The 26,868-nt window shown below is 37.6% G+C and overlaps 1 protein-coding gene across 1 annotated transcript; it reads right to left on the bottom strand.

The window, feature by feature from the left end:
* Positions 1-1,112: 1,112 nt before the first annotated feature.
* XKR9 (XK related 9) lies at positions 1,113-19,266 on the bottom strand. Its single transcript, XM_026689264.2, has 4 exons — positions 19,001-19,266; positions 17,145-17,633; positions 4,093-4,286; positions 1,113-1,880 (listed from the first exon to the last, which is right to left on the bottom strand). The coding sequence occupies exons 2-4, from the start codon at positions 17,480-17,482 to the stop codon at positions 1,252-1,254; spliced, it is 1,161 nt and encodes a 386-aa protein (XP_026545049.2). The 5' UTR covers positions 17,483-17,633; positions 19,001-19,266; the 3' UTR covers positions 1,113-1,251.
* Positions 19,267-26,868: the final 7,602 nt, after the last annotated feature.

Genomic DNA, 26,868 nt, shown 5'->3' with positions numbered 1-26,868 from the left:
AATATTTTGCATAGCTCAAGATAGCATGCATAATACTTCCTTGTCTTATTTTCTCCATAACAAGTTTGTGAGGTGGATTGTCAGCTGAGACTGAGGGAAAAGATCTGATGAAAATAAATTAATGAAAAACACACTGATCCTACCTGAATGTCAAGGAACAAAATAGGTTTGAATGTCTGGAAAAATCAGACTTTTAAACACTGTTCCAGGTTTTGTTATAAAATGTATATATTTCGGTCTTAGTTTATATATGTACAGCTAGGACTATTGGGTCAGGGTTGCAAAAGTTAGTGGAAGCAGATAATTAAACATTCCCAAAATGATATATTGCCATCTAACAATCATACATATTTTTGCAGACCAAATCTAGCATCTTTTATTGCAGTGGTCACCAACCGGAGGGCCGTAGCCCACTGGTGGTCCATGAGAAAATTTTGGTGGTCTGCAGAGAAATGTCACCCCCAAAAGACCCCCAAAGCAATTAATCCAGGCTGCACAGGAACACAAGTTTGCACCATTCACCTGGCCCGCGGGAACACAAGGCTTGCGTCACTTGCATTATGAACAACACGAAGTAGTGAGAGGAAGGGGGAAAGGGCAGAGGGGGAGAACTTGCCCCACTCACCCCACGCACCTCGCCTGGCCACCAGGCTGCTTCTTTCCACTTCTTCCTTCTTCTGATTTTGGCTGCACGCAAGGAAAGCAGCAAAAGTTTCTTTCTCTCCCCCAAACTCCACCAGAAATGAGTCTTTGGGACCCTGCAAGGCATCCTGCTTCAAGAGGCTACACAGGCAAAGATTCATTCCTGGTGGAGTTTGGGGAGAGAAAGAAAGACCTCCGCTGCTTCTCCTGCTTTCCTTGCATGAAGCCAAAGGTCTCCCCGAAACGGAGCTGAAAAGCAAATTAGGAATGTGGCTGCCTTGCAGGGGTGTGGAGTTGTGAAGGACCTGTGTGTGTGTGTGTGTGTGTGTGTGTGTGTGAGAGAGAGAGAGAGAGAGAGAGAGAGAGAGAGAGAGAACATCACAGCCAGCCCTCTGAGGTTCTCTCTCTCTCTCTCTCTCTCTCTCTCTCTCTCTCCCTCCCTCCCTCCCCTCCCTCTCTCCTCTCTCTCTCTCTCTCTCTCTCTGTCTCTCTCTCTCTCCCATCAAAGTCAGCAAGCCACCATCAGTCAAAATTCATATTAGTGATCCGCAGGATTTAAAAATATGACTTTGGTAGTCCCTGAGGTCCAAAAGGTTGTTGACCCCTGCTTTATTGTATCAGAAATTTACTAAATCTGCAGGGTTCTTCTCTTTCTACTCCTAGTCCATCAACTTCATCTTGTGTGCAATAAATACTAGGATGAAAAAGAGTATAATATATAATAAGAGAAATAATACCCAATGTTAGGAAGATCACAACTGCAATAATCAGTGCTGACAAATATATTTTTTCATCAAGTAATGATTTCCAGTACCCACAAAGGCACAGTAAAATTACAGTTACAATTATTCGAAAAATATAATAAACACTCTGGACAATTGCTGTGTTTTCTCCCTTGATATTAAAAAAGGTACAAATGAGAATGATTGTCACAATCATTCTGTAAACATATTCTGCTGATTTAAATTTACAAAAATCTGTGTTTTGCTTTATCACCCAGCTTAGATTTCCAAACCAAAGAAAAATTAGCAGAACAATAGAACCTATAATGCTCAACATTGAGAGTAAGACAATGGTAAGTATCCAAGAAGTTAATGTCATGAGTTTATAGAAAAGATATATAAGTTTGCAAAATATTCCACCAAATTCATTTTTATCAGGCAGAGATTTTCGCAAAACTATCTGATAGTTCACTGTTGCACAGGAAATGCTGCAGAAAGACATCGCGATGGAAACATCTTTAAAACAAAACAAAAATATGGAAGGTTAGTTCAGGCCAAACAAAGTTACCAAATTTTACATTTAAAAAAAATGTTTAATGGTGGATAACACAGTATAGAAAGTTAGCACTCACCCCTCTCTTAGAAGAATGAAATATTCTACGAAATATTAAAAAGGCAGAATATTATATTTCTCTGGATGAGAAATGGAGAAACATGTTTTTTGGGAAGCAGGAAGCAGACTCACTCTTAATAGCCCCCACCCTCCTGGCTAGGTCTATTCATAAGCAAATACCCTCACCCAAGATCCAACAAATGTATGATTAGCCCTCAGCTACTATAAGAATTGCCCAAAGCCCTTCATTAGATCACCCAGCAAAATTTAACCAACCTTAATTCAGACAACCTCAGCTGGAGGTTAGCTCCTGCATAGCTCCCTGGGAGTCTGACAACCAATAGGATACATTTCTTGCACAGGAACAGGAAGCTCTAGGGCAGTGATCACCAATCAGTGGGCCACGGCCCACTGGTGGTCCATGAGAAAATTTTGGTGGGCTGCAGAGAAATGTCCTCCCCAAAGCAATTAATTCAGGCTGCATGGAAACACAAGGCTGCACTGCCCACATGGCCCGCCCACCTGCTGGCTCCCACCCTTCAGCAAAGTGCAAACCTGCAAAAAACAGTGCAGCGCTTGCCATTAGGATGAGGTAATGGTGCTGTTGCAGCAAGAGGGTGCTGGCGGCACAGGTGGGCTGAAGCAGTGATGGAGATGGCCGGAAGGTGCAGGTCCACCATGCTACTTGCATTTGCATGGCATTCCCACACCTTCCAGCTCGCCTCTTCTGGCCTGGGCTCTTCCTCGATGGCTGCGGGCTGTAGGGATGGCCTGGGACAGGAAAAGTACCGGCTGGTGGTGGTGGGAGGGAGCGGAGTGGGCAAGTCTACACTCACCATCTAGTTTAGAGGTCCGGAATAGGGCGGCGGTGGCAGCAGTCTTCTCATCCCTCTTGGCGCTCTGGTCTGCTGCCCCCCCTCCACGGCCCCAGCCATCACTGCCCGGGGAAAGCACAGAAAAACTGAGCAGCAACATAGCTCTCGCTGGGGTGAAAGAGCGGAGATCGAAGAAAGCACAGGTAAGAGAAGACAGAAGCTGCCGCCTTTGAAAAGCGCCGCTTTCTGTTGCCTGTGCTTTCCTCAATCTCCACTCTTTCGCCCCAGCGAGAGCTATGTTTCTGCTCGCTTACTTTTCCTGTGCCTTCCTCAGGCAGTGATGGATGAGACCATGGAGGGGGCAGCAGAGATGTCAGGGCTGCTCTTCTCCCTCAGCAAGCCAGGCTTGGAGGAACGCAAAGAATTGCGGGCGAGCGCTGGAGAAAGGCATGTTGGAAATGCCAACACACATTTCAAGCGCTCTCTCCTCTGTCCTGAAGTAGGATTGAGTGGCGGGGAAGGGAGCAGGGGGAAAGGTAGGAGGGAAGGAGAAGCCCAGCTCACTTTCCTTTGGCATGGGGCGGGGGGAGACCAAATGCCCAGACCAAAAGAGCGCTGAGGAAGACAGGCTCCTAATAACCAGCCTGTCTGTGCAGGTGAGACCTCTAGATTTTCTGGGCTCGACACCCGCCTCTTCAGCCTCCACATAGGAAGGCACCCTTCTCTGCTTGGAAGCGGTGGGAGAAACCTGGAACTTAGTCTGGGGGGAGAGTCTTCTTGTGTGGAGGCTGAAGTGCCTGTTATTAGGAGCCCATCTTCCTTGGCGCTTCCAGCCCTCCTTCCCTCGCCACAACTCCAGGCAGCCACACCTGGCAAAGGAGAGAGAGAGGTTTCCTCTGACTGGTGGAAGATATGAAATGACAGGACGCCAGATTGGGGGGGCTCTGCTTTTCTTACATTTGAGGGGGAGCCAGTTCCTCCTCGTCCAGGTTTTCCCAGCCTCCAGGCCCCTCTTTCTTCCCAAAGGATGAGAGAGGCCCCTTTTTCCCTTCGCTCTGCCCCACAGTTTTTATATAAAGGTACCCAAATTGGTGGAAGTGTTTACTCCAGATAAAGTATTTTTAAAATTGACCAAGGGTTTATATTATATTTTAATACTTAATTACACAAGTATTAAAATACTTTAATTACTTTCAAAGATAGTAATTGATTACACTTTGCAAAGCTTAATCTTGATATTCATTGTAATATTACAGAAAACTGTTTTTACAAAAGTAGACTGCATACAGATTAGACTTACATTGACCAAAAGCAGAATCTTCAGATGCCATCACAATATAGATCTGAAATATAAGCTGGGGTGTGCTTTCCAGGAAGGCTTTAAATAGCTGGAGCATACTTATATCAGTCATTGCACTGAAGCATAAGTTGCTGTTGGTGGAACTGTTTGATATAAATGCAGCCTGATATCCATATTTTAAGGTGAAATAGTATCTATAATGAGAAAAAAAATACTCTCTTTAAAGAACAAAAGCTAGATAGATAGAGAATTAGACATAGATCAGTCTTCCATTTCACCACTCCTCCCTACCCCATCTCAAACATTTTATTAAAAGGAAGATGATATTTGTTTGATGCTGAAAGCTAAATAAAAAATACTGCTTTTATTGATGTAAATCACCAATAGATGGCAATACTGAGGTGCTATATAAAATATGTTTTTAGGATCTTTTCTTCCACTTCAAAAGGTAGGAACTTGCTATGGGATGGGGACAACTCTTGTATTGCTATTTTTTGTGAAATGACAGCCTGCAGGAAGTATTTAACAGTCTCGGTTAAACAGTGGTCTCTGAGTGCATTTTTGACTGCTGAAGGAGTTCTTCCAACTGAGTCCATCCATGCACATGTACTTTTACACATCTTGCATCACAATATGCATCACAATACGCTAAGAGCATATTGTCCCTCTTTCCCAGCTGGGATACAAACAGGATAACATAATTCCTTTTACATACAGAAGGGCCTTCATTTATTAGTGATGGCAGACTGAAATTATTGCTGTTAAATAGTTCTTATCTATTATGTACAGCATAGGGAAGCCGTGTGATGCAAAGTACTCAGCAAGTACCTGTTTACTAAATTAGGGCTCATAACAGCTTAACATTCTGATTGATTTTTAACATACGTGAATTTCCAAAGCTGCAAAGGTACTAAATGTATGCCAGCATTTTCCATAGTGCTGTGAGATCAAGAATGCTCTCCAGTTCTCTAAATATCCTTGAGGCTAAGACATAATATCCTCCAGAATAAAACTTAAAACAAATGATGTATTAAATATTTCAAGACAGATTAATTCTTGTCTCCTATACAACTTTTGCCATTCAAATCTTGAGTATTTGGTGTTGTAAGCTACATAAATTATTTATATTGTCAAATTATATCATATCAAGGGATTAGAACTGAATGACAAAACAGTAGTTTTGCAGTGTGTTCTAATATCGCTTTATCATTATTTCAAGATTTTCTCTTAAAACAGTAATTCCATACCTCTCATCCATCGCTATGCTGCTATAACCTATTTTAGAAATACACCTCATTGAGGTCAATCAGTTACTCCCAGTAAGGTTTGTATCATAAAGATAACTTTTTCATCAGGGTATAAGCATATTCAACTACTATGAATTCACACTTATATGAAAGGTTCCATAAGATCAATATATGCAAAACCTGAATGTTTTAAGTTTTATACAACTGTATTTGTTTTCAAGAAGAATGCAGTCAAAAGATACTTTCCTTTCCCCTGTGGCCCTCTAATTCCAAATCTGCTTGAGAGGATTAGAATTCTCTAGACCAAATTTGGGAAAACGGGCGTGCAGGAAGAAATGAAAAATATTCATATATACACAAGACTGTAAATGCATTCCAAAATATTTGAAAACTGAGGGTGTTTGACCATTACTTACATTCTAGTCATGTCATTTTAAAATTCTTAGAGCAGTGAAACCCTTTCAAAATTCATCGACTTGTTTGCATGACATCAGACTGAAAAATGTTGCTTTGCTCTGTGGTTATAAGTGCCAAAAAAAAGCGGGGGGGGATGGTTGAGGTTGCTAAACCAAGTCAGAATAGTTTAAAAATTCAAGTGATTTCTGCAATGGTAGAAATGGTAAAAGTCATGAATCTGTTCTGATGGCACATAGAAGGTTGGGTTTGCTGATAAATTTATTTTCATAAGATAATTCCTTTGCTATTGCTTTATAATACTGTGACTGTATTGTGTTGCTGTTGCTTGATAACACTGTGACTGTGTTGTGGTATATATACATCTATTCTGGTTATTGCATGTCTAAGTTAAATGAAAATTGTGTACCATTTCTATTTGCAATGCACACTAGAAAGGTTGGGTATTATTCCAAAAAGATAAAATTATGCAGCTACACTATGAAACATATGGCTGTTCATTGCAGAATATTATGGTTGCTAATGACTTTTTTAAAAAATTTTATTGGTTTTTAAAAACAAACATAAACAAACAAAACATAAAAACATCAAGCTATCTTCCATAGGTGTACATACAGTGTGCCGGTTGGTTTACAAATTGTTTTGTGCTTCCATTTTGTAGTCTTCAATTACAATTACATTACATATTGTCAATCAAAAATTAAATACCTTAGTTTCATTATTAATCAATCATTTGACTATACTTTAATTCATTCATGTTTTACAAGATAACCATAATTTACTTAGTTTATTTTATAACAGTTCATATTATCATCCCAAATCTATCCTAAAATCATTTTGTAGATATAATAAGAAAGAAGTACATCTTTATATATTTATTATTTTCTAAAAGTCTACATATTTCATTACTGTATTTTATTGTCTAACCATTGATAGAAAAGATTCCAAATTTTATAAAATTGTTTATCCTCTTGTCCTCTAATTTCAAATGTCAATCTACTCATTTCAGCACATTCCAATATTTTCTTAATGATTTCCTCCTATGATGGTATTTTCTCATTTTTCCAGTTTTTAGCAAATACAATCCTAGCCGCTGTTAATACATTTACAATCAGGTATTTCAAGTCTTTACTATATATTTCAGGTTAAATTCCCAATAAAACTATCTCTGGTTTCAAGTCTATATGTTTTTTTGTCATTTTTTCCAACCAAATGTGGATTTTAGTCCAGTATTTTTTAGCATCCGCACAAGTCCACCAAATATGGTAATATGAGCCAGGTGTCTGATGACATTTCCAACATTTTTTGGATTTATTCTTGAACATTCTTGCTATTCTTGTCGGGGGAAATGCCACCTGTTTGGTTGCTAATGACTTTAATGGCCCATTTTTAGGTGGAATGCCTCCTTTTCTCATATGTGCTGGATGTTGGTCTGATTGCCAATAGACAAAACATAGATTTAGGCCTGATCCCTACATCAGAATCTGCTGGTGTACTAGTACTAGCAAGAGCCCCCAGCTATAATGCAGACAGCAGGATTCACTTTGATTAAGCATCCTTCCAAGAACAAAGCTTTTGCATCAGAGGTGGTATTCAGTAGGTTCTGACCAGTTCTGAAGAACCAGTAACAGAAATTTTGAATAGTTCGGAATACCACCTCTGACTGGCCCTGCCCCAAGTGCCAGCTGATCAGCTGGGTCTGCCTTTGTTGCCCCTGCACAGGAGAACAGAACTGGAAAGCAGGTTAGTGGAATGGGGAGAGAATGGGGATTTTACAGTATCCTTCCCCTGGAATGGGGTGGGAATTGAGATTTTATACTATCCTTCCCCTGCCATGCCCACCAAGCCATGCCACATCCACCAAGCCATGCCCACAGAACCAGTAGTCAAAAAATTTGAATCCCACCACTGTTTTGCATCATACGTAGAAACAAAGGAGAAACCAGTTAATACATAAAGTAGGAATGAGAGCACTAAATCAATATAAGGCCTTTCCTCCATTTACATACTTAAAATATATAATTCCCAGTGATGACCAGTTTTTCATTGTTTTACTCAGTCTTAAAACAGCTGCACTAATGGGTTAAATGCCTTTCCTCTTACGGAAAAATAGGTTGTAGTATCTCTTTGCAGTTGCCAGAGTGTTGACTATATATTTTATGACATTTCAACAATTGGCTTTAATTAACAATGTTCAGAAATACAGCTCTTACTCTCTCTGAACATTTCTAGAGTGGAGAGGTAGAAGTGGAGAGGCAATAGCAGATAAACAGAGATAAAGACAACCCATCTGAAATGCTATATTGCACCAGATGAAAGTGCCTTTTTCCTCCACCATAGAAACAATGTTCCTTCAGCAGAAAATATTACCAAAAGCTGTGAAATAACATAAAGGAACTGATTCCTGTTCCTTTGAGAATGCCCCCTTGCAGGCAGAAAGTTAAGTCTATTGTCTGTCAATAACACTGCTTTCTTATGTTATATGGATATGTATTTATCCTTCAGAATAGCCCTGCAGGATTTGTGTTTTCTTTTCTTTTTTTAATAAAGTTTTATTTGGGTTTTCACACATACAAAATACAAGTAAAACATCTTTTTTGAAAATAGCATGGTCCCCGGTTGAACTTCTTTATACAGACACAAAAACTCAATTTCATGCTCCTTTTTGTATTCTATTCCATATCTTATACTATTCTACATTTTCTATATAGTTTTTCCCCTCTTTTAATTTTCTCAATTTTATTTTGATTATCTCATCTCAATTCAAATCATTATATTTATACTTTTGTCTGTTCTGTTTCAATTTCATATTATCTTTTCTCATTAAACAAATTTTCTCCTGTAGTTACTAATTGGAGTATGATACTTTTATATCTTTTAATTACATCAATTCAACTCTTATTTAAACTTCAATATATACCTTAAGGTTATGACCTTCAATATAATACATAATACATAACTTCCAATCGAATTCTGCTTGGTACATTCTTATAATACACAGTATATTCTTTAAAAAAAAGGGATTATAAATATATGTAATTATAAACCCTCATTCCATTCCAATTCAGTTCTATCATTTTTTATTTTTATTTTTTGGAAAAATACTTTATTAGTTTTACCTTTAAAAGAACAACACAGCTACAAGTTATGTACAACAAAAAGACAAACAGGCCTTAGCATAGGCCAAGAGGGAAAGAGAGGAAAGCCTAAGAGAGGAAAAAGGGAAGAGTAAGGGAGGGGAAAGGTAGAGTAGGGAAAACAGTTAAAATAAAACCATATTTTGTGACTGTCTGTAAGATCTTTTCTTCTTCAAAAATATCGTCGGCGGTGCTTTTCATTATCTCTGCTTCGGAGGCCCTCGGCCATAATTTTCCTAGAGGTGATCTATCTTTGGTTTAGCCAATTATACAAAGGATTCCAATTGTTGTAATAGGATGAGGGTTCTTTATTTTTTAATGCTTGGGTTAGTTTGTCCATTTCGGCGCATTGTAAAATTTTCTGAATAACCGTATGTTCAGTGGGAATGGAAGGTAATTTCCAGCACTGGGCGAATGCCAGTCTGGCTGCGGTTAAGATATGAATTACAATATACTTTGATTTTTTGGGTATTTGTTTATCAAAAATTCCTAGAAGGAAGGACTCTAGTTTGTACTCAATTTGTTCCTTGGTTATTTCCTCTAGCCAGCGCCTAATTTTTTGCCAGTACTTCTGGGTTTCCTTGCATGACCACCACATATGGAAGAAGGTACCTTCTATGCTTTGGCATTTCCAACAATTGGGGCTCGTGTTGGGGTGCATCTTCGCCAATCTCGAAGGGGGCAGGTGCCATCTATAAAACATTTTATATGCGTTTTCTTTATAAGCTGCTGATTTCGTGATCTTAATGTTCCTGTTCCAGATCCTTTCCCATTCTGCTAGGGTAATGCTCCGTCCCACGTTTCTGCTCCACGCAATCATATTTCCTTTGACAATTTCTTGTTCTAGTTCAGTTTCTAATAAATGTTTGTAAAATTTAGATATATATTTTTTTGCTCGGTCCTAATAGAATTTTGTCTAAAGTCTGTAATTTATTGTAGATTCCAAATTCCTTAATATCTTGTTTGTATCTACTATGAATTTGAAGGTACACCCACTGATCAATTATAAATCCTCGCTCTTGTAATTCTTGTCGTGTTTTCAGTTTTCCTTGTGGGTCTAATAAATTTTCGTACTTAATCATTTTAGTTATATCCAAATTATTAGGGTGTACTATCACTTCCATTGGAGATAGCCAAATCGGTATTTTTAGATGGAGTTTTTTACGTACTTTTTTCCAATTAGTTAATAGAGAGTCCCTGATAAGATGCCTATGGAAATATGATTGCCTGGGTTTCCCAGTTTCCCACAGAAAGGCATGCCATCCTTTCTGCATATCGTGGTCTTCTAATATTAGTGTTCTTTTGTTGGTTAAATTCACCCATTCCTTTATCCATAGTAGGGTGGCTGCCTTATAATATATTTCCTAGTTTGGCAGGCCTAACCCTCTTCTGCTTTTCAAATCTTGCAGGGCTTTTACATTAATCCTAGCTTTTTTCCCCTGCCAAATAAATTTCAGTGTTATCTTGTTTAATTCCATAAAAAAAAAAAATATTTAATTTGATTGGAATTGTCTGGAATAGATATAGAAATTTTGGCAGAATATTCATCTTAATCAGAGCAATCCTGCCCAATAAGGAAAGTTGTAATGTACTCCAGGAATCTAAATCTTTCTTGGATTGTTGGAGAAGTTTGTCATAGTTGTTTTCTTTTAATGATTTGCTTTGTGGAGTAAGCCAAATTCCTAAGTATTTAATTTTTTTTGTCACCTGTATTCCCATTATTGTCTCTAGTTCTTTATTCTGGTCTCCTGTTAAGTTTTTAGACATTAATTTCGTTTTTCCCCTATTAATTTTAAATCCTGCGACTTCTCCAAATCGTTCTAGTTCTTCTAATAAGATATGTCCTTTTTCTATGGGCTCCTCCAGAAAAAAAACCAAATCATCAGCGAAGGCTTGTACTTTATACTCTTCTGATTTAATCCTCAGTCCTCTAATTCTCGAATTTTGCCTAATATACGTCAAAAGAGATTCTAGGGTGAATATGAAAAGCAGAGGAGAGAGAGGGCAACCCTGTCTTACCCCTTTTTCTATTTTTATCGGGCCAGTTTGTTCCCCATTTATTAGAATATTTGCCTGTTGGGTGTGGTAAATTGTAGTGACGACGTTTTCGAATCTAGTGCCGAGGTTCATATTGTATATTTTTTGAATTAAAAAATGCCAATTTAAATTGTCGAATGCTTTTTCAGCATCCAAAAACATAAATGCAAATTGTTTTTCCAGATGGGCTTCGTAGAATTCTGAAATGTCTATCACTGTTCTTAAATTATTCTTAATTTGTCGAAATGGGAGAAATCCATTTTGATCTTCATGGATATGTGTGTTTAAAACCTGTTTTAGTCTATTGGCTGTTATAGAAGAGAATAGTTTGTAATCTGCATTCAGGAGCGAGATTGGTCTATAATTATTAATAAGTCTATGGTCTAGGTCCTCCTTCGGGATCAGCGAAATTAAGGCTCCCCTCCACGAGTCCGGCATCTTGGCTGCTAGGAGTACCTCATTGAATACTTCCAGCATCAGTGGTCCAATTTGTTCTATGATTATTTTGTAAAGTTCTACAGGTATCCCGTCCGGTCCTGGCGCTTTATTGTTACTTTGCTTCTCTATTGCTGACTTCAGTTCGGACCATGTTATATTTTTGTTTAATAATTCTATCTCTTCCTCTCCAATTGCTTTATCGTTCGCTTCCTCTAGGTATTTCATTATTTTGTCCTCACAGACTTCTTCCTTTTTGTATAATTTCCTGAAGTATTTAAAAGTGATCTCTTTTTTCTTCTCTATCTCCTCTTGCAAATTGCCCCTCTCGTCCATTAATTGGTGTATCAATCTTTTTTCTTTCGTTTTCTTAAGTTTGTGGGCTAACCATCTCCCTGGCTTGTTTGCATGCTCAAAATAAATTTGTTTAGTCATTTTCAGACTAATCTCCAATTTTTCTTGTTCCAGTAAATTTAGTTTGTGTTTAGTTGTTATTAACTGATTCTGTATTCTTTGATTTTTGGGGTTCTTTTGGAGTTGGGTTTCTAAATCCTTAATTTCTTGTTGTAAGTTACTTTGTTGGGCATACTTTCTTTTATTTCTCATAGCATTGTAAGAGATTGTTGTTCCTCTTATAAATGCCTTCATTGTGTCCAATATATTTTGTTTCGAAGTTAGTTCATTATTATTTTCCTTTAAGAAGAAGTTCAGTTCTTCTTTCATTTTATTAGTATATTCTTCTTCTTTTATTAAGTGAGTGTTAAGAGTCCATCTTCTCTTTGATTTTCTTCTACCTCTCCAGGTTATTTGAACTGGGTTGTGGTCAGCCAAGTCGTTTGGTAAGATTTCGCTATCTTTGATTTCATTAATTAATTCACCATTTATCCAAGCCATATCTATTCTTGTCCAAATTTTGTGTGGGTTAGAGTAATAAGTAAACTGTTCTTTTTTGGGGTTTAGTTTTCTCCAGATATCTACCAGATTCAGTTCATTCATCATATCCTTACATGGCTTTGAAAATTCTCTTTTTCCTTTTTTATTCTTACTCATGTTACTATGATCCTTCCGGTAGTCAGCAATAGAGTTAAAATCGCCAATCAGACAAATATTGCCTTTTTTGAAATCTATTATTTTTTGGTGGAGATGTTTGAAAAATTTACCTTGATCATCATTTGGGGCATAGATTACTACCAGTAAAAATGTAATGCCATTAATCAAAGTTTGTACCACCAGAGTTCTTCCTTCAGGGTCCGCCCAGATTAACTCCGCTTTTAAATCATCTCTCACATATATCGCAATACCTTTCTTTTTGTGCTTATCTGCTGGTGCTGTGAATAATTTTCCCAGTTTCGGACAATCTAGAAATTTCTCCTCACTTTTCCTAATGTGTGTTTCTTGTATGCAAATTATATCAACATTTTGTTTTATTAGTTTGGTTAGAATCCTCTTCCTTTTAGCTCTTGAATTTAGACCGTTTATATTGATGGAAAGGATTTTCCTTCCTTCCTCCATTTACTGAAGTCTGCCTCGCTTTTTGTCTCGTAATTATACGGCTCTCTTCTTGTGGTTGGTATGGGGATGTTTCTACTCTTTCTTGTTGTAAGTTGTCTTTCCCTTGAGTTTGGACGGGTCTTTCTTCTTTGTTCCTATGACGGTTCCGATCTTCCTGAGTGTTCCTTTGTGTTTCCTCCCAAGTGTGTTGATCCTCCATGGTTGTTAGCTGTTCTAGGAAGTCTTGTGCTTGTTCTATTGAATCTATTTTAATTTTTCTTCCCTTCCATGATATTAGCATCCCTTCTGGAATTTGCCATTTGAATTAGATTTCTTTTTTATTTAAGTGGTTAGCTAAAAATTTATATTCTTGCCTTAAGGCCCTCACTTTTCTTGGAATCTGCTTAAGAACTATGATCTCTTTGCCCTTATATAATATTCTCTCATCTCTGGCCATTCTAAGTATTAGGTCTCTCACGCATCTTCTTGAAAAGCGGATATGAATCTCCCTTGGGCACTTGTGACGCCTTGCGTAACTGGTGTTCACCCTATAGACTTCGTCGAATTCTTTGAGTAAGTCCTCTTTCTCTTTTTCAACTAGTTCAGCCAACAAACCTGCCATTAATTGCTCTAGTTCTTCATTTTGGGATTCCTCCACGTTTTGGAACCTTAGGTATGCTGCTGCTCTGTCCATCTCAAGTTGGACCAAGGAATCTTCCATTTCTCTATTAACATTTTAAAAGTCTTCCTCAGTCCTTTCTAGGTTCCTCTCCGCTCGTTCTGTCCTCCTCTCTATTTCTTTTATTTTTATTTCAGTTCTTTTCATGGCCAATTGCATTGTCCCGACCTTATCTTCAACTTTCTGTATATCTGCTCTCATCTCTTCTTTTAATTTCCCCAATTCAACTCTTATTTAAACTTCAATATATACCTTAAGGTTATGACCTTCAATATAATACATAATACATAACTTCCAATCGAATTCTGCTTGGTACATTCTTATAATACACAGTATATTCTTTTTGAAAAAAGGATTATAAATATATGTAATTATAAACCCTCATTCCATTCCAATTCAGTTCTATCATTAATAATCATTAAAATCTTAACATCTTTAACACTTCTTTTCAATTAAATATCATGCTTCCTTAAAGACACATATAATCTCCATAATTAATTTTTCCCTTATTTCTCTTCACATATGTTTTGTAAATCATTAAATATTCATCTTGTTACATTTATTTATTGACAAGCATTCCAGTGAATTACGATAGCTATTTTATCAAACATTTTAATCATACATTGTTTCATATTTTCTAAAATTATTTCTGTTTCTAATATAACAATACTATCTTATGTACCTTTGCAGAATCCCTTTTTCCATTAAATTTTCACCCATTATCTCTAAATAGGCCCTGTTTCTCTATATTTTGTATCTGTCCTTTATAACTTCTTTTCCTTTCTTTCTTCCCTCTCATCTTCTCCCTCCCCTTTTTACCCCCTTGTCTCTCTACTTCTAATTCTCTCTTCTGCATTTCCCTCTTCTGTTGCTTTCTGATTTTATACTTATTTTTCACTCTTTTTTTTTTTTTGGAGTTGTTTTTCCCAATCTTAAACTTTCCATTCTCTTTCCCCCCTTTCCTTTTTTTCCCCCCACCGAAGATTACTTGTTCATTAAAGATGGCTTCTTCTTTATCACAATCTTCTTGTTCTGCAGGCATTTCTTGTTGTTTCTCATAATTCCAAATCTCCATTTTTAAAATCTGAAATGCGAAGCCAAAAGAATCTCTCCCTTCTTGTGCATTTTCTTTGTACTTTTTAAGTTCCATTTTCAGTTCTTCTAAAAGTGGAGCCATTTTAAACAGTTTTAAACAACCACCCGATTGATTTTAGTCATTCAAATACAATAACCAAAAATCCAGAAATCATCAAGTAATCAAAATAGTCCCGAGTTATTTCTTCTTATTTCTTTTTCCACTTTCTCTTCCTGGGGTTTTTGTTGCGATATTTCAGTTAAAATGTATCTTTTTGAAGTCTTGTTGAGATTTTACTGTAAGTTCTTTTTAATTCCAGGCAGTCTCCTCCCTTCCAGATCCTGTCCTTTTATTCTTTTTCTCTCCTTTCCTGTTTTCAAAAGCTTTTGATTATCCAGAAATCTTTATTATCCCTTTGACTTTTTATTTTCAGCATTAAATGCCTATTGATGTCAAAGTGGATTTTTTTTCCAATTTCTTGCTTAAGTCTCTTAGCTGTCAGTATAGGAAAAGGAGGGGAAAAAAACCAAATCTTTCCCCTTTTCTCTCTCCTTCGCAGCTTAAAAATCTTCTTAGGGAACAATGTTATTGGGTTTTTTTAATAGTTTCAATTCCAGGGTACCTTATTTGTGGCTTTTGCTGTTTGACCTGGTCAACCAAAATTTTCTCTTCTTATCTTCCTCCTGCACATTCTTTTCCGGTCGAGTTCTTCTTTGTGGTGGCCATTTCTGACCACCACTACAACCGCCTTCGGGAAAGGGAGTAATGGCCAGCTGGGGAGAAGAGATGCGGTCTCCTCAACCCTTCAGGCAGTCTCCCCCCTCTTCACCACCTCTACGGGGTGGCTTAGCCCTGAAACCAGCTGGCTCGGGGCGCTCTAGCGGCAAGCACGGATCGAAGCCTTGCAGAGACGAGGTTTTGGTCTGTCGCCAAAGAAGCTCAAACCGGAAGTCCCAGGATTTTTGTTTTCTTATAAAACAAACAATAACATTAATCATGTGGCTCTAGCATCTAAGTATTGAGAAATCAGGAAAAATAAGTCGAGTAAATAAGGCTGTTATACCTTTCATTCATATGAGCCTGTTGTTTTCCAAGCTGTGTTGTAGCCAGACTGACTACTTTACAGAATTGCTGATAAATTCACAGCTTAGAAATTACTTTTGGACTTTGCTGTACACTGAATCTCATAAAGTAATGTATTTATTGTACCTTTTAGGCAGAAGTTGATGAGTTACATTTGATTTGGCTTCTTGAAAGCTAGATAAATATTAATTGGCTTATAGATATTGTATGAATATATGGGTCTTGATTGCTTATCTTTAAATTTTTTATCAGCTTACAGAACAGATCATGGGTGTTAAACTCGATAGCGTCACAGACCGGATCGTGACGTATCGTGACGTGTTTTGCCTTTGCAGAGTCAGGATGTGCATGGCCTGCACGTGATGTATCTGGCCTATGGACTGCCAGTTTGACAGGCCTGGAATAGTGAACTCTAATATCTATGGAGATTCTCAGTCATCCAAGTCATGGTCGTCCCAAAGCTGCTTTTTCAGGAGGCAACTGGACTTTCTCGTCTTTCTTTTAAGGCCATTCCAGAGGCCTTTCATTCCCCACCATTCAGTCAGAGCTGAAGAAGCTTCTTGGATGAGAAGTGAAACGTCTTCAAAGAAAAATGAGAAAGTCCAGTTGCCTCCTGAAAAAGCACCTTTGGGTGAACTCTAATAAGAATAATGTAAGAACTGGATGGATAATAATTAAAACAAATTGAAAGAAATGAAAGAACCATGTGATTTTATGGTCTTCAAGATAGCAATAACTATAGCACTTAGACTTATACACCGCTTTATAGTGCTTTACAGCCCTTTCTAAGCAGTTTACAGAGTCAGCATATTGCCCCCAACAATTTTGGGTCCTCATTTTACCCACCTTGGAAGGATGCAAGGCTGAGTCAACCTTGAGCCTGGTGAGATTTGATCTGCCAAATTGTAGGCAGTCAGCTGTCAGCAGAAATAGCCTGCAGTACTGCACTCTAACCACTGCGCCACCGAGCTGTTGCTGACATACAGATTTCTGATACTGTAGAGTAACACCTGATATCCTCTAGTGTATTAGTTCAACAAACACTTTTGTCTTCTACTGTAACCTGTTTTATTAGCTCTTTGCTGGTTTTCTGCACATAATGCATAGAAAACAATTACTTTTAAGCAAAGCAATCAGCTGAAACAGATTAGCTTTGCATCCACACTTTGGGAAATCAAGTATATCATCTTCATTTTTACCCCCAAGGCAGATCTTTATCTGTCAAACTGAAGTGTCAAATGTATTGTGCCTCCTTTACACAAATCTACTGTAAACTCAATGAAACAATTATTTATAGAAACCTGGTTCACACAAGTAGAAATAATAATTTGAAATGTGGCAAAAAAATCAACAAGCAGTCACATTATGTGTTAACATCCTCACTATCTATAAAAAATAATTTAATGCCCTTATACATATAGTATGTCTGCTCTAAGTTAAAATTTGGCACCTACCTTGTAAATAATCCACCATATAAAGAATGTAATAGATAAAATGCCCAGTCAAGATTTTCAGTCTCATCTTCTTTAAACCAGGTATAACTGAAAAACTGAATGATTATTGATGAAAACAGTCCTGTGGACAGTATTAGGATACCTTTCAAGTACTGGCCTTCACACAAAAAGTTCTTTGCCGTCCAGAGATCTGTTCCAATATCAAATGTATAAACTACAAGCCCAAAAAGAATAATAAAAAAATCTACTTTAGTAAATCTTTTTTGCTGTTTTTCACGACTGACCACTTCATTGCAGGTAAAACAGTTCAAAATGTTTTTCTTAGTAGAATGAAACATGGGAGTTTATGTTGGTCAAAACAGCAGGTTAAACTAAAAAGTCAGGTCCACAAGTGTAGTACAAAATTTGTTTGACCACTAAGTCGTCATTGAGAAAGGAACAGCATGCAGTTCAAAAGATGCTGGAAAGGCTAATGCTTCCTTATGAGTCCTGAAAAGAATAAAAAAATTAGTATCTAAGTAATTCAGAGGTTTATAAAAACTCATTATCAATCTCAATAACTATAAAAGAGCAACTTGTGTAATAAAGGTTTATGATGGTGTGTAATTCTGTGCATGTTTTGAGTTCAAAAAGGTATTTCCTCAGGAGGAAATATATTAACTGAATAGATGAAAAAAGAAACATTAAGACTTTTTAAAGTCCCGGTGGAACTCTTTTTTTTCTATTTCGCATAATTCCCTAAGGCATTTCAGAACTTGGTTATATAATTTTATTACAAAAGCCTCTACATTATGTAAATAAATAAACATTCCAGATTAAAAATAAAACACATATGATAGAACACACATGCTACTGGAAGACAATATAGTTCTCACACAATAGGAAGGGCAATCCTGTCTTTATGATTCCAGCAAGCTGGGCATATCTTCCAAGTAACCTACATTATGTGGAAAGGCCCAGAAATACTTCATTCCTAATTGCAACTTATAATATTGCCTACTCCTTCATACTATCTGCCTCACCCTTTCCTTAGAAGGTTGGGTTATTACAATGTTCTAATACCTGCCTGGCATTATTTAACTTGACTGCTAATAATTGCATAAAATGCATACTCTAATAAATCTGGTTAAGTACTATAAAACCAATTGTCTTTACTGCAATTACCATGCAGAAGAGAGTTGGTCTGGTGAAAGGAATTGGATAAATTTCTGCCTTCTTGACTTAAACATTCTTTGAAAAGAGATTGTCACTTCTGCCTTTCAAGACTATAATCTGCTAGGTAAATTGACTCTATGGTGTTCTAAATCAAACAATTAAAAGCTCCTTGTAAGGGTTCTCATGCCATTATGCTGTTTATTGAATAATTATAGTTAATATTGAATAAAATATAAGACATTGCCACTTTGAGAGTAAATTATTATACACTATTTCTATCTAAACTTGCCTGTCATTCCAGCAATGTTGAAAGTGAAACCAGCACTTGGAGGAAAGAATCCAAGAGAAAATAATTTTTGTGGATATTTATGCTCCTTCTAGAATTATGTAATTCTGTGGTTAACATTTATTGAAAACCAATATGAAGATTCCATAGAGAAAAATAAAAATTCATCAGGGATCAAGCAAATATACATTGTTGGCCTGATGATACAACCACAAATAAATATTCCAGATAACAAAAATGTAACTTTCCTTTTGGTCAATTAATACTTTTTTTCCACCTGACTTAATCCCAGTGAAGTCAATTCATTAGGCTTCTTAATAGTATAAAGTCTTTTCTATACTGTCACAGCATAAATGCTTTAGCTACCCCCAAGAGAATTAATGAATGTCAACAATACTGTAATAAAAAAAATTACCTTAAAACTTGCCACGCAGATTTAGATTTTCAGTAGAAAACTCTATATCCTCAGTAGAAAGAAACAGTGGTTTGCATAGTTGGACTTTGTAATCTATACCGATAAGAGGTTTGGGTGTGAGCAAAATATAAAGTAAACTGCTTTCATCCACAAGCCACATAATACTTTAGACAAGATGGGCGGCACACAAATCGAACTAAATAAATAAATCTTTTGGTATTTGGATACAGTGGCTAAGGCATCAGCCTAGAAACCAGGAGATTGTGAGTTTTAGTTCCGCCTTAAACACTAAGCCAGCTGACCTTTCACCCCACCCCGTCACTCACACATAGACATATTCTCATATCCAGGAAGGAAGTAATGGCAAACAACTTCTGAAAATTGCAGGAACTAGTCCAGGCCAGTGGGGGGATTAAAAAATTTTTACTACCAGTTCTGTGGGCGTGGTTTGGTGGGCGTGGCAAGGGAAAGATACTGTAAAATCTCCAATCAGAGGTGGTATTTGCTGGTTCTCCAAACTACTCAAGATTTGCGCTACCGGTTCTCCAGAAGTGGTCAGAACCTGCTAAATACCACCTCTAGGCAGTTGTCAATAGTCGATTCAACACCGACTCAAAGGTACCATAATTTTTTTGGCTATAATCATTCCGTTAGCTGAATTATTATGTTGATAAATCATTTTATCTTGAAAGGACATTTTGACATGAATCAATCTAACCTTTGCCCTTTGCATCTGTTAAAGAAGTTGCTTGTACTATTTTGCTAAGGATGGAAATCATTTGTTAGGAATTCATTCTGTAAGAGAATTGTATCCTTTTCTATTTGGTTTCTCGCCTGTGCAATTTGCTTCATAGCTAGACACATCCTTGGAGACAATTCCCAGGAACATCCTGCTGCATAGCTGAGGGTGGGCTGCCTAGGAGCATGAACGCCCAAGGACAAGGGATACTGTGTAAAATAACAAAGTAGGGACAGAGCACGGACGAAGAACCTTCCATGGATAAGGAAGGGGAGAGCATGGGCAAGACATTGCCCACATTAATAATGAACCTTTGTTTCTGATTGGATAAACTTTGTTTTTATCAGTGTAAAATGTATGCAATAATCTGAGCCACTCTCACAAGATGTGGCTATTCCTTACATGCATTTTGTCTGTATGTTTTGGACATAGTATTCATCCAAACTTTTTGCTTTGGCCAAATAATAAAAAAGCTGTTGTTTTTGCAAGCCTTGTCTCGAGTCTCACTCTTTGGCATCTCCGTGGCTCGGGAAAACTTCTGGGACCTTACAATCTGATTCCAACTGTCTATGATAACTTAATAACAGAATATCAGAGTTGGAAGGGACCTTGGAGGTCTTTTAGCCCAACCCCTGCGATGGCAGGAAACCCTATACCATTTCAGACAAATGGTTGTCCAATCTCTTCTTTAAAACCTCCAGTGTTGGAGCACCCACAATTTCTGAAGGCAAGTCATTAATTGTTTTACTGTCAAGAAATTTCTCCTTAGTTCTACGTTGGTTGTCTCCTTGATTAGTTTCATCTATTGCTTCTTGTCCTGCCTCCAGATGCTTTGGAGGATAGCTTTTCTTCTTTGTAAAGCCCCTTAGATGTTGGAACACTGCTATCATATCACCCCAGACCTTCTTTTCATTAAATTAGACATACCTAATTCCTGAAACCAGGAATTCATAGGTTTTAGCCTCCTTTATCCTCTGATCACCTTTTGTTGTTCTTCTCTGAACTCTTTCTGAGTCTCAACATCGTTTTTGTACTGTGAAAATTGAATTAAGCCTTTTTCTTATTCTTTTTTCCTGCAAACTAGATTTCTTTTAATGGCAGTGGTATTCTAGTTGAACCATTCAAGATAGGCATTGTGATTATCCTATAAACTGACAACACTCAAGTCCACAGGCACTACCCACATGGTAGTTGGGTTATGAAATTACCTGATACTAAGTTAATCTGATCTGTGACACTGGAAATATGAATCTAATCATGTATTTAAATCCTCCAAATTGCTGCTGATGGTGCAATAATTTTACCTCAAGCTCTATTTTTGTTTGGATTGTACTTCGATGATGGAATAGACTTTATTCTTCTCATGGTCCCTAATTCCCTAAAATGTGCCCTCTCTGCTCCATGAAGGAACTCAGCTGTGCTTTGGCAGCAATTTTTAGAACACTAATTAGATCCCCAAGGCTTGCAAGTGTCCAGCAAAATCTCCACTTAGAGGCTAAACTAAACATTAGTCCCTCGTAACTAACACTATATATGTCTAGTGCCCTGAAGGAAGTGACATGAAGAGGAAAATGAGCAGAAATGAGAGCTAATCAATCTTTCCTGTAAAACTCTTTTCTTCATTAAATTATGTGTTTCATTTAGGATCCCATCTGACTCAAAAAAAATCCACCCTACTGCTGAATTAATTGCACCTTTTGGGGTCTATTAATCTCTTGGATAATAAAAAGCAGAATTTTAAACTGGTAGAATAGGGTTAGGATGAAATTGAAGCTCTGGAATACAGCAAGCAATAAAGATATTAGATGGGATTGTTCCTGAGATTTCTGTCCTTATCTGATAATGAAGGAAGGTTCATACATTGGTAAAGTGAGGAGTTGCAAATGATAAAATCTTTGGAACATCACTGGAAGGATATAATCAAACATGGTTCTGAACTCAGGTCTACTAACAACTTTCTATCCTTCTTCCATCTGTGAAATGCCAGGCAGCAGCACTATTCAGAATTATCAGTAAAGGATAAAACAAAATAGTGTAATTTCTTTATGAACAGCATGCTGGTCATTTCATGGATAAAATCATACTTTCTGAGACTTCTCAGAAAATAACAACTAAATGAAAAACTGCTGGTGACCTTCTACTGCTGCACCGTAGAGAGTATCTTAACTTACTGCACCTCTATATGGTTTGCCAACTGCACAATGGCAGATAGGAAAGCACTCCAGAGGGTTAACGTCATTGCCCAGAAGCTCATTGGTTGCCCTCTCCCCTCTTTGGAAGAGCTTTATAGCTCCCGCTGCCTTAAGAAAGTTCAAAATATTCTCAAAGATCTATTTCATCCTGTGCACCCTTTTTTTAACTATTACCATCTGGCAGATGGTACAGAATAATAAAAACAAGGACAAATAGGCTGAAAAACAGCTTCTATCCCAGGGCAGTAGCTCTGTTGAATTCTGCTATATAATGCAGTGTTGGTGCGGTGTTGGGGGTTTTCAATTCAATGTGTGAAGTGTGAAGGATGTGTGTTTGTGTTTATTTTCATGGTCATGGATGTGCACTGATGATGGTGTTTGATTTTGTTGTACGAGGTGCAATGACAATAAAGTAAAGTAAAGTAAACCTATAGCTCCAGACTGAAAGCCAGATAGTCAAAATCCAATAGATTTGGAGGGGTAGCACCTTGCAATGTTTTATAGAAGTGTCTGTAAGTCTATACATGCCAAAAAAGATTCATTGTGATCCTACCTGGCCACCTGGAAGATTCATCTGTGCCCCACCTGTCTGGTTACGATACCAGGGACAGAGCAGGTAATGCTGATCAGGTAGCAATTAGTAATTTGCAAAAAGCAGGAGTTAGCTTAGCAGCTACCTTAAAAGACACTCTGGCTTGCCTCCTCCTTTGAAGTCAATCCAGGAATCTTAGTCAACTATTATCATATATTACACGTCTTCTATATAAGTATGTGATGGAAAAGGTGATAAGACAACAATTAAATAGGTCTAAGGAAGAAGCAGATTATCTAGAGTAGAGTAGAGAACCAGACTATCTAGTCATCTCTAGAAAAAATGAGCATCACACAAATCAATTAAACAGATAAATAAATGTAATCTTTGATCATTAGGATTTAGACACCAGTTTGGGACAGAAGCCATATTGTGCTGTCCTATAGTGGGGTTTGGATATGGAGAGTACAAACATTCTTACCTTACTGGACCTCTCAGTCCAGTAAGAATGGCATCCTTCAGGATCACATGTTAGGATTTCTTCTGACTCTTCTTTAGAAGGCAATTCCCAATAGTGGTTATTAGACTTTCCATTGTGGGAGATGAGGTGGAAGTTTTGACTCAATGCATGAAGATGGATAGAAAAAAAAATAGGCTCAGACTCAACTCAAGCAAGACAAAGGGACTTTTGTTTCAGAAGCTTGCTTTTTGTGAAATACAATTTTCCCTCTGTGAGGGAACAAGGTTCCCTTAAAGAGCAGGGGTCTAATCTAGGCCTCCTCCTGGATGGATGCACAGGTCATGCTAAAAGAGAAAATAGAAGCCCATAAGGAGGATCTTTTTCTAGCTTCTATGGGTACTCTAATTCTTACCTGGCATGAGATGTGTTAAGGGCATTTATGTCCTTATGAACTCTTTTGAATTACTGTAATGTGCCCTACGTGGCTTACCTTGAAGTCAGAAACTTCAGCTAGTGCAAAATATGAATGCACATGTGTGCTTATGAACTGAACATCTTATTTTTGAATATACCCACTGCTACAGGTGCTGCATTAACTTCAAGTTTGTTTTCAAATGTATTTTAATATGTTGATTCTTACCATAAATCCCTATATGACTTGGAATCTGCTATCTTCAAGACTGTCTTTTCTGACCAGAACCTGTCTGTTCAATACACACATTCAGCCAGAGGGAGCAAAGAACTTTTCTTGGGCTCTTTCCTTTTATGGAATAGTTTTCTACCCAAAGCAAGAATAGCCCTTTTCCAATACAAAAGATAGTTAAATCCTGGATATTTCAGAAGATCTTTGAAGACTTTTCACTAGACATGTACTTGTCGAGATACTGAACGATGGATTAGCTTATTCTTAGTATGTATATTTGATATAGTATAAATGTATATTGCTGCTGCTGCTGATGTTATCCATTCAGTCATTTCCGACTATTGGCAATCCTATAGGCTAGGTCTCACCATGTCTTCTGGTATTACATTATTTCTTTGAGTTTCTATATATTCTGGCTGATGTCAGCTTTATAGTGTCCAGCCACCATGTTCTTTGATTACTTGGTTTCCTTTTACCACTAATTTTTCTGAACATAATTGCTTTCTCCAGTGAATTCCCCCACATGACATAGCCAAACTAAGTGAAACATATATTGCTATGTTCATATGTTAGATTTATATATTATATATATTATTTGTATAAGCTGATTTTTATATTTGTGGCTATATATGGCTTAGAGTCGGTTGGTTAAATATGGTACAGTGTAGAAGATAGTATAGGAGTCATATAATTAATACATTTTGCCTGCCATTAAAGGACAGAGCTTTTATCTTTGCAACTCACATCTCTCTTTCTGTCCCTTCCACAGCTGTTAGCCAAGTTGATAAGTCAAGGCATGGGGCACAGAGTGATATGAAAGAAGGCACCTCTAATACTTATTATCCTTTCTACAACCTCATGACCTATCATCAAATTACTGCTTAACATGGATTTACTATTATTTCAAACAATAATATGTTCAGAAATGCTCTGCTGACCAGTTACATGTGCAGAACATTCCATACCTGTCATCTGTCAAATGTACAGGTATATTTACCTGGTCGTACATACCAAATTGAATAACAAAGTTGGAAGGGACCTTGGAGGTCTTCTAGTCCAACCCCCTGCTCAGACAGGAAACCCTATACCAGGGGTCCCCAACCGCCGGTCCGCGGACCGGTACCGGGCCGTGGAACAAGCCTTACCAGGCCGCTGGTTGCTGGTCGCCGCCATCTTTTTTGGTAAAAAGCGCTTCTGGTGAGCTTTTCCGGGTAGAAAGCTCACCGAAGCGCTGTTTCGTCATAAAAGATGGGGCGCCAGCTTCGTGAGCTTTTCGGGTAGAAAGCCATTTCTACCCGAAAAAGCTCACCAGAAGCTGGCGCCGCCATCTTTTATGATAAACAGCGCCCGTGACGCCACCGGAAGCGCCTTTTCGTCATAAAAAGATGGCGGTGCCCAGTTGACGCCGGTACCGGGCCGCGGCGCCCAGCTGATGTTGGAACCGGGCCGCGGCGTCGAAAAGGTTGGGGATCCCTGCCCTATACTATTTCAGATAGATGGTTATCCAATCTCTTCTTGAAAATCTCCAATGCCGAACACCCACAACTTCTGGAAGCAAATTGTCCCACTGATTGATTGTTCTACCTAATCAGGAAGACAGATCCATGCCATCCATTTTAAGGATTTAGTGTGGTATTCTCTTCCTTTCTGGCAAAGTGATTTTTAAACAAACCCAAGAAAAATTCATCAGTCAATTTCCTTAATTTGTCCAGGATTTAAAAATGCAAGAATAACAACAGTCTCTGTTCTATTCTTCAGAGAAAATGGGGCCAGTAGATCTTCAAGGGGAAATTTATTAAACAATTAATGATGTTTCACTACTATTAAACTCAGAAAGAATAATATAAACTTAACTACACACAATATTATATACTTAAGTATTCCCTGAAAACTTGATCATCTGCTTTGCAGATGAATATTGGGGGCATTTTGCAATTTAACTTTCTCCACAAATTTTATTATGACATTTTGTAATCTTCAGTGCTGTTACTGCCATCTACAGACAACATGTGTTCTCAAGGACATGCTATTTCAATATCCTGGTATAACATTTGCATGGCTAAAACATTTTTTATTCATTTTTGCAGTTATTTAGAAATGAATTTGAACCCAAGAAGCATACATATTTCAGCTTTTCTCTCAGTGAGTTTATCCTCACCATAAACTATGAGAGATCCTTGAAAACTTCACTGAACTGCATCTCTCAGTATCCTCTATCACTGCCAGTTAAGGATCTTTTGCAAACTGAAATTCCTTAACAGCTGCAGAGATTAGACATTTTCCCAATCTCTATCCTAAGCAATAAAGATTAATAACAGTAAAGAACCTGGAACTTGTTGAAGTGTTAAAGGCTTTATTGATTATGGTGATTTAAATGGGATCTCATGGCAACTTATTTATAAAACATCTGGACCATACCCAAAATATCCACCCAGATGGAAATTACCAGGGCAAAGGAGTGCCTTCCATGAAATTCTTCACAAACTCCAATATTTTTAGGACTATCAAATATGGAAATGAACCATCTCCATCTGGAGTGGGTAACTGGAATACCATCCAGATGTTTTGGAATTCAGTTAATTTAATTCTTTGACTTCAAGAGAAATGTGTAGCTTTTGCAGCTCAGATTTAGTAGTTCCAATTTTAGCTAGCAGCTCCTTGTCAAATGCTAGGTTGCCTCATAATGGCTCTTTGTCTGTCTGTCTACGCTGCAAGAAATAAGTGAAGAATATTGGGGGCATATAATTTCACAGGGTCACCTAACGTGTGAAAGTCATCCCAGCTGCCCATCTAAGCCAAACTGGCACCTTTATTGGGCAACAGCAACATAGGAAGATGCTGGGCATCAATTTACTAACAATACTGAAGGCATCATTTCATATGGCACAAGAGAAGGTAATAAAGCAAACCATTCTATTTTATCAGGCAAACCACACAGATGTAAACTATAAAGTGATTTACTACGTTGGCATAGTAGTTTATGGGGAACATGTACAGTATTTAGCCAGACCAGGTGACTACAATTAAATTTTTATTCAACAATATTACAGAATAATGTAATTATTAATGAAATTTATTGTTTCTGACAAATGCATATTTTAGAAACCAACTTCTCTTATAGTTACAGAATGATTGCTAAAAGCGCTTCCCTTTTCTCTCTTCTACATACTGGATCTGCTTCTCAGCCTACCCCGTTCTCTCCCCAGCTGGTCCGTGAGGCGCGTCACCGGGACTCCTTGTTTCTATCCAAGTTCTGCCCACTTTGCTTTTAAAGGAAGTATCGAGTTAACTCTTTACATTCC

This window comes from Notechis scutatus, chromosome 3 (assembly GCF_049901735.1).
Source record: "Notechis scutatus isolate UNSWTSFEM ecotype Mainland chromosome 3, rNotScu1.2, whole genome shotgun sequence".
NCBI classification, from domain to species: Eukaryota; Metazoa; Chordata; class Lepidosauria; order Squamata; family Elapidae; genus Notechis; species Notechis scutatus.
Note: the sequence above shows the minus strand (reverse complement) of the source record. Positions and strands in the feature narration are given on the sequence as shown.

Coding starts and splice junctions, on each gene's coding strand:
- XKR9 (XM_026689264.2), bottom strand. CDS start 17,482: ATGTTTCATTCTACTAAGAAAAACATTTTGAACTGTTTTACCTGCAAT. Junction 4,287..17,144: donor TATGGTGGATTATTTACAAG/GTAGGTGCCAAA, acceptor TTCTCATTATAG/ATACTATTTCACCTTAAAAT. Junction 1,881..4,092: donor AGATTCTGCTTTTGGTCAAT/GTAAGTCTAATC, acceptor TTTGTTTTAAAG/ATGTTTCCATCGCGATGTCT.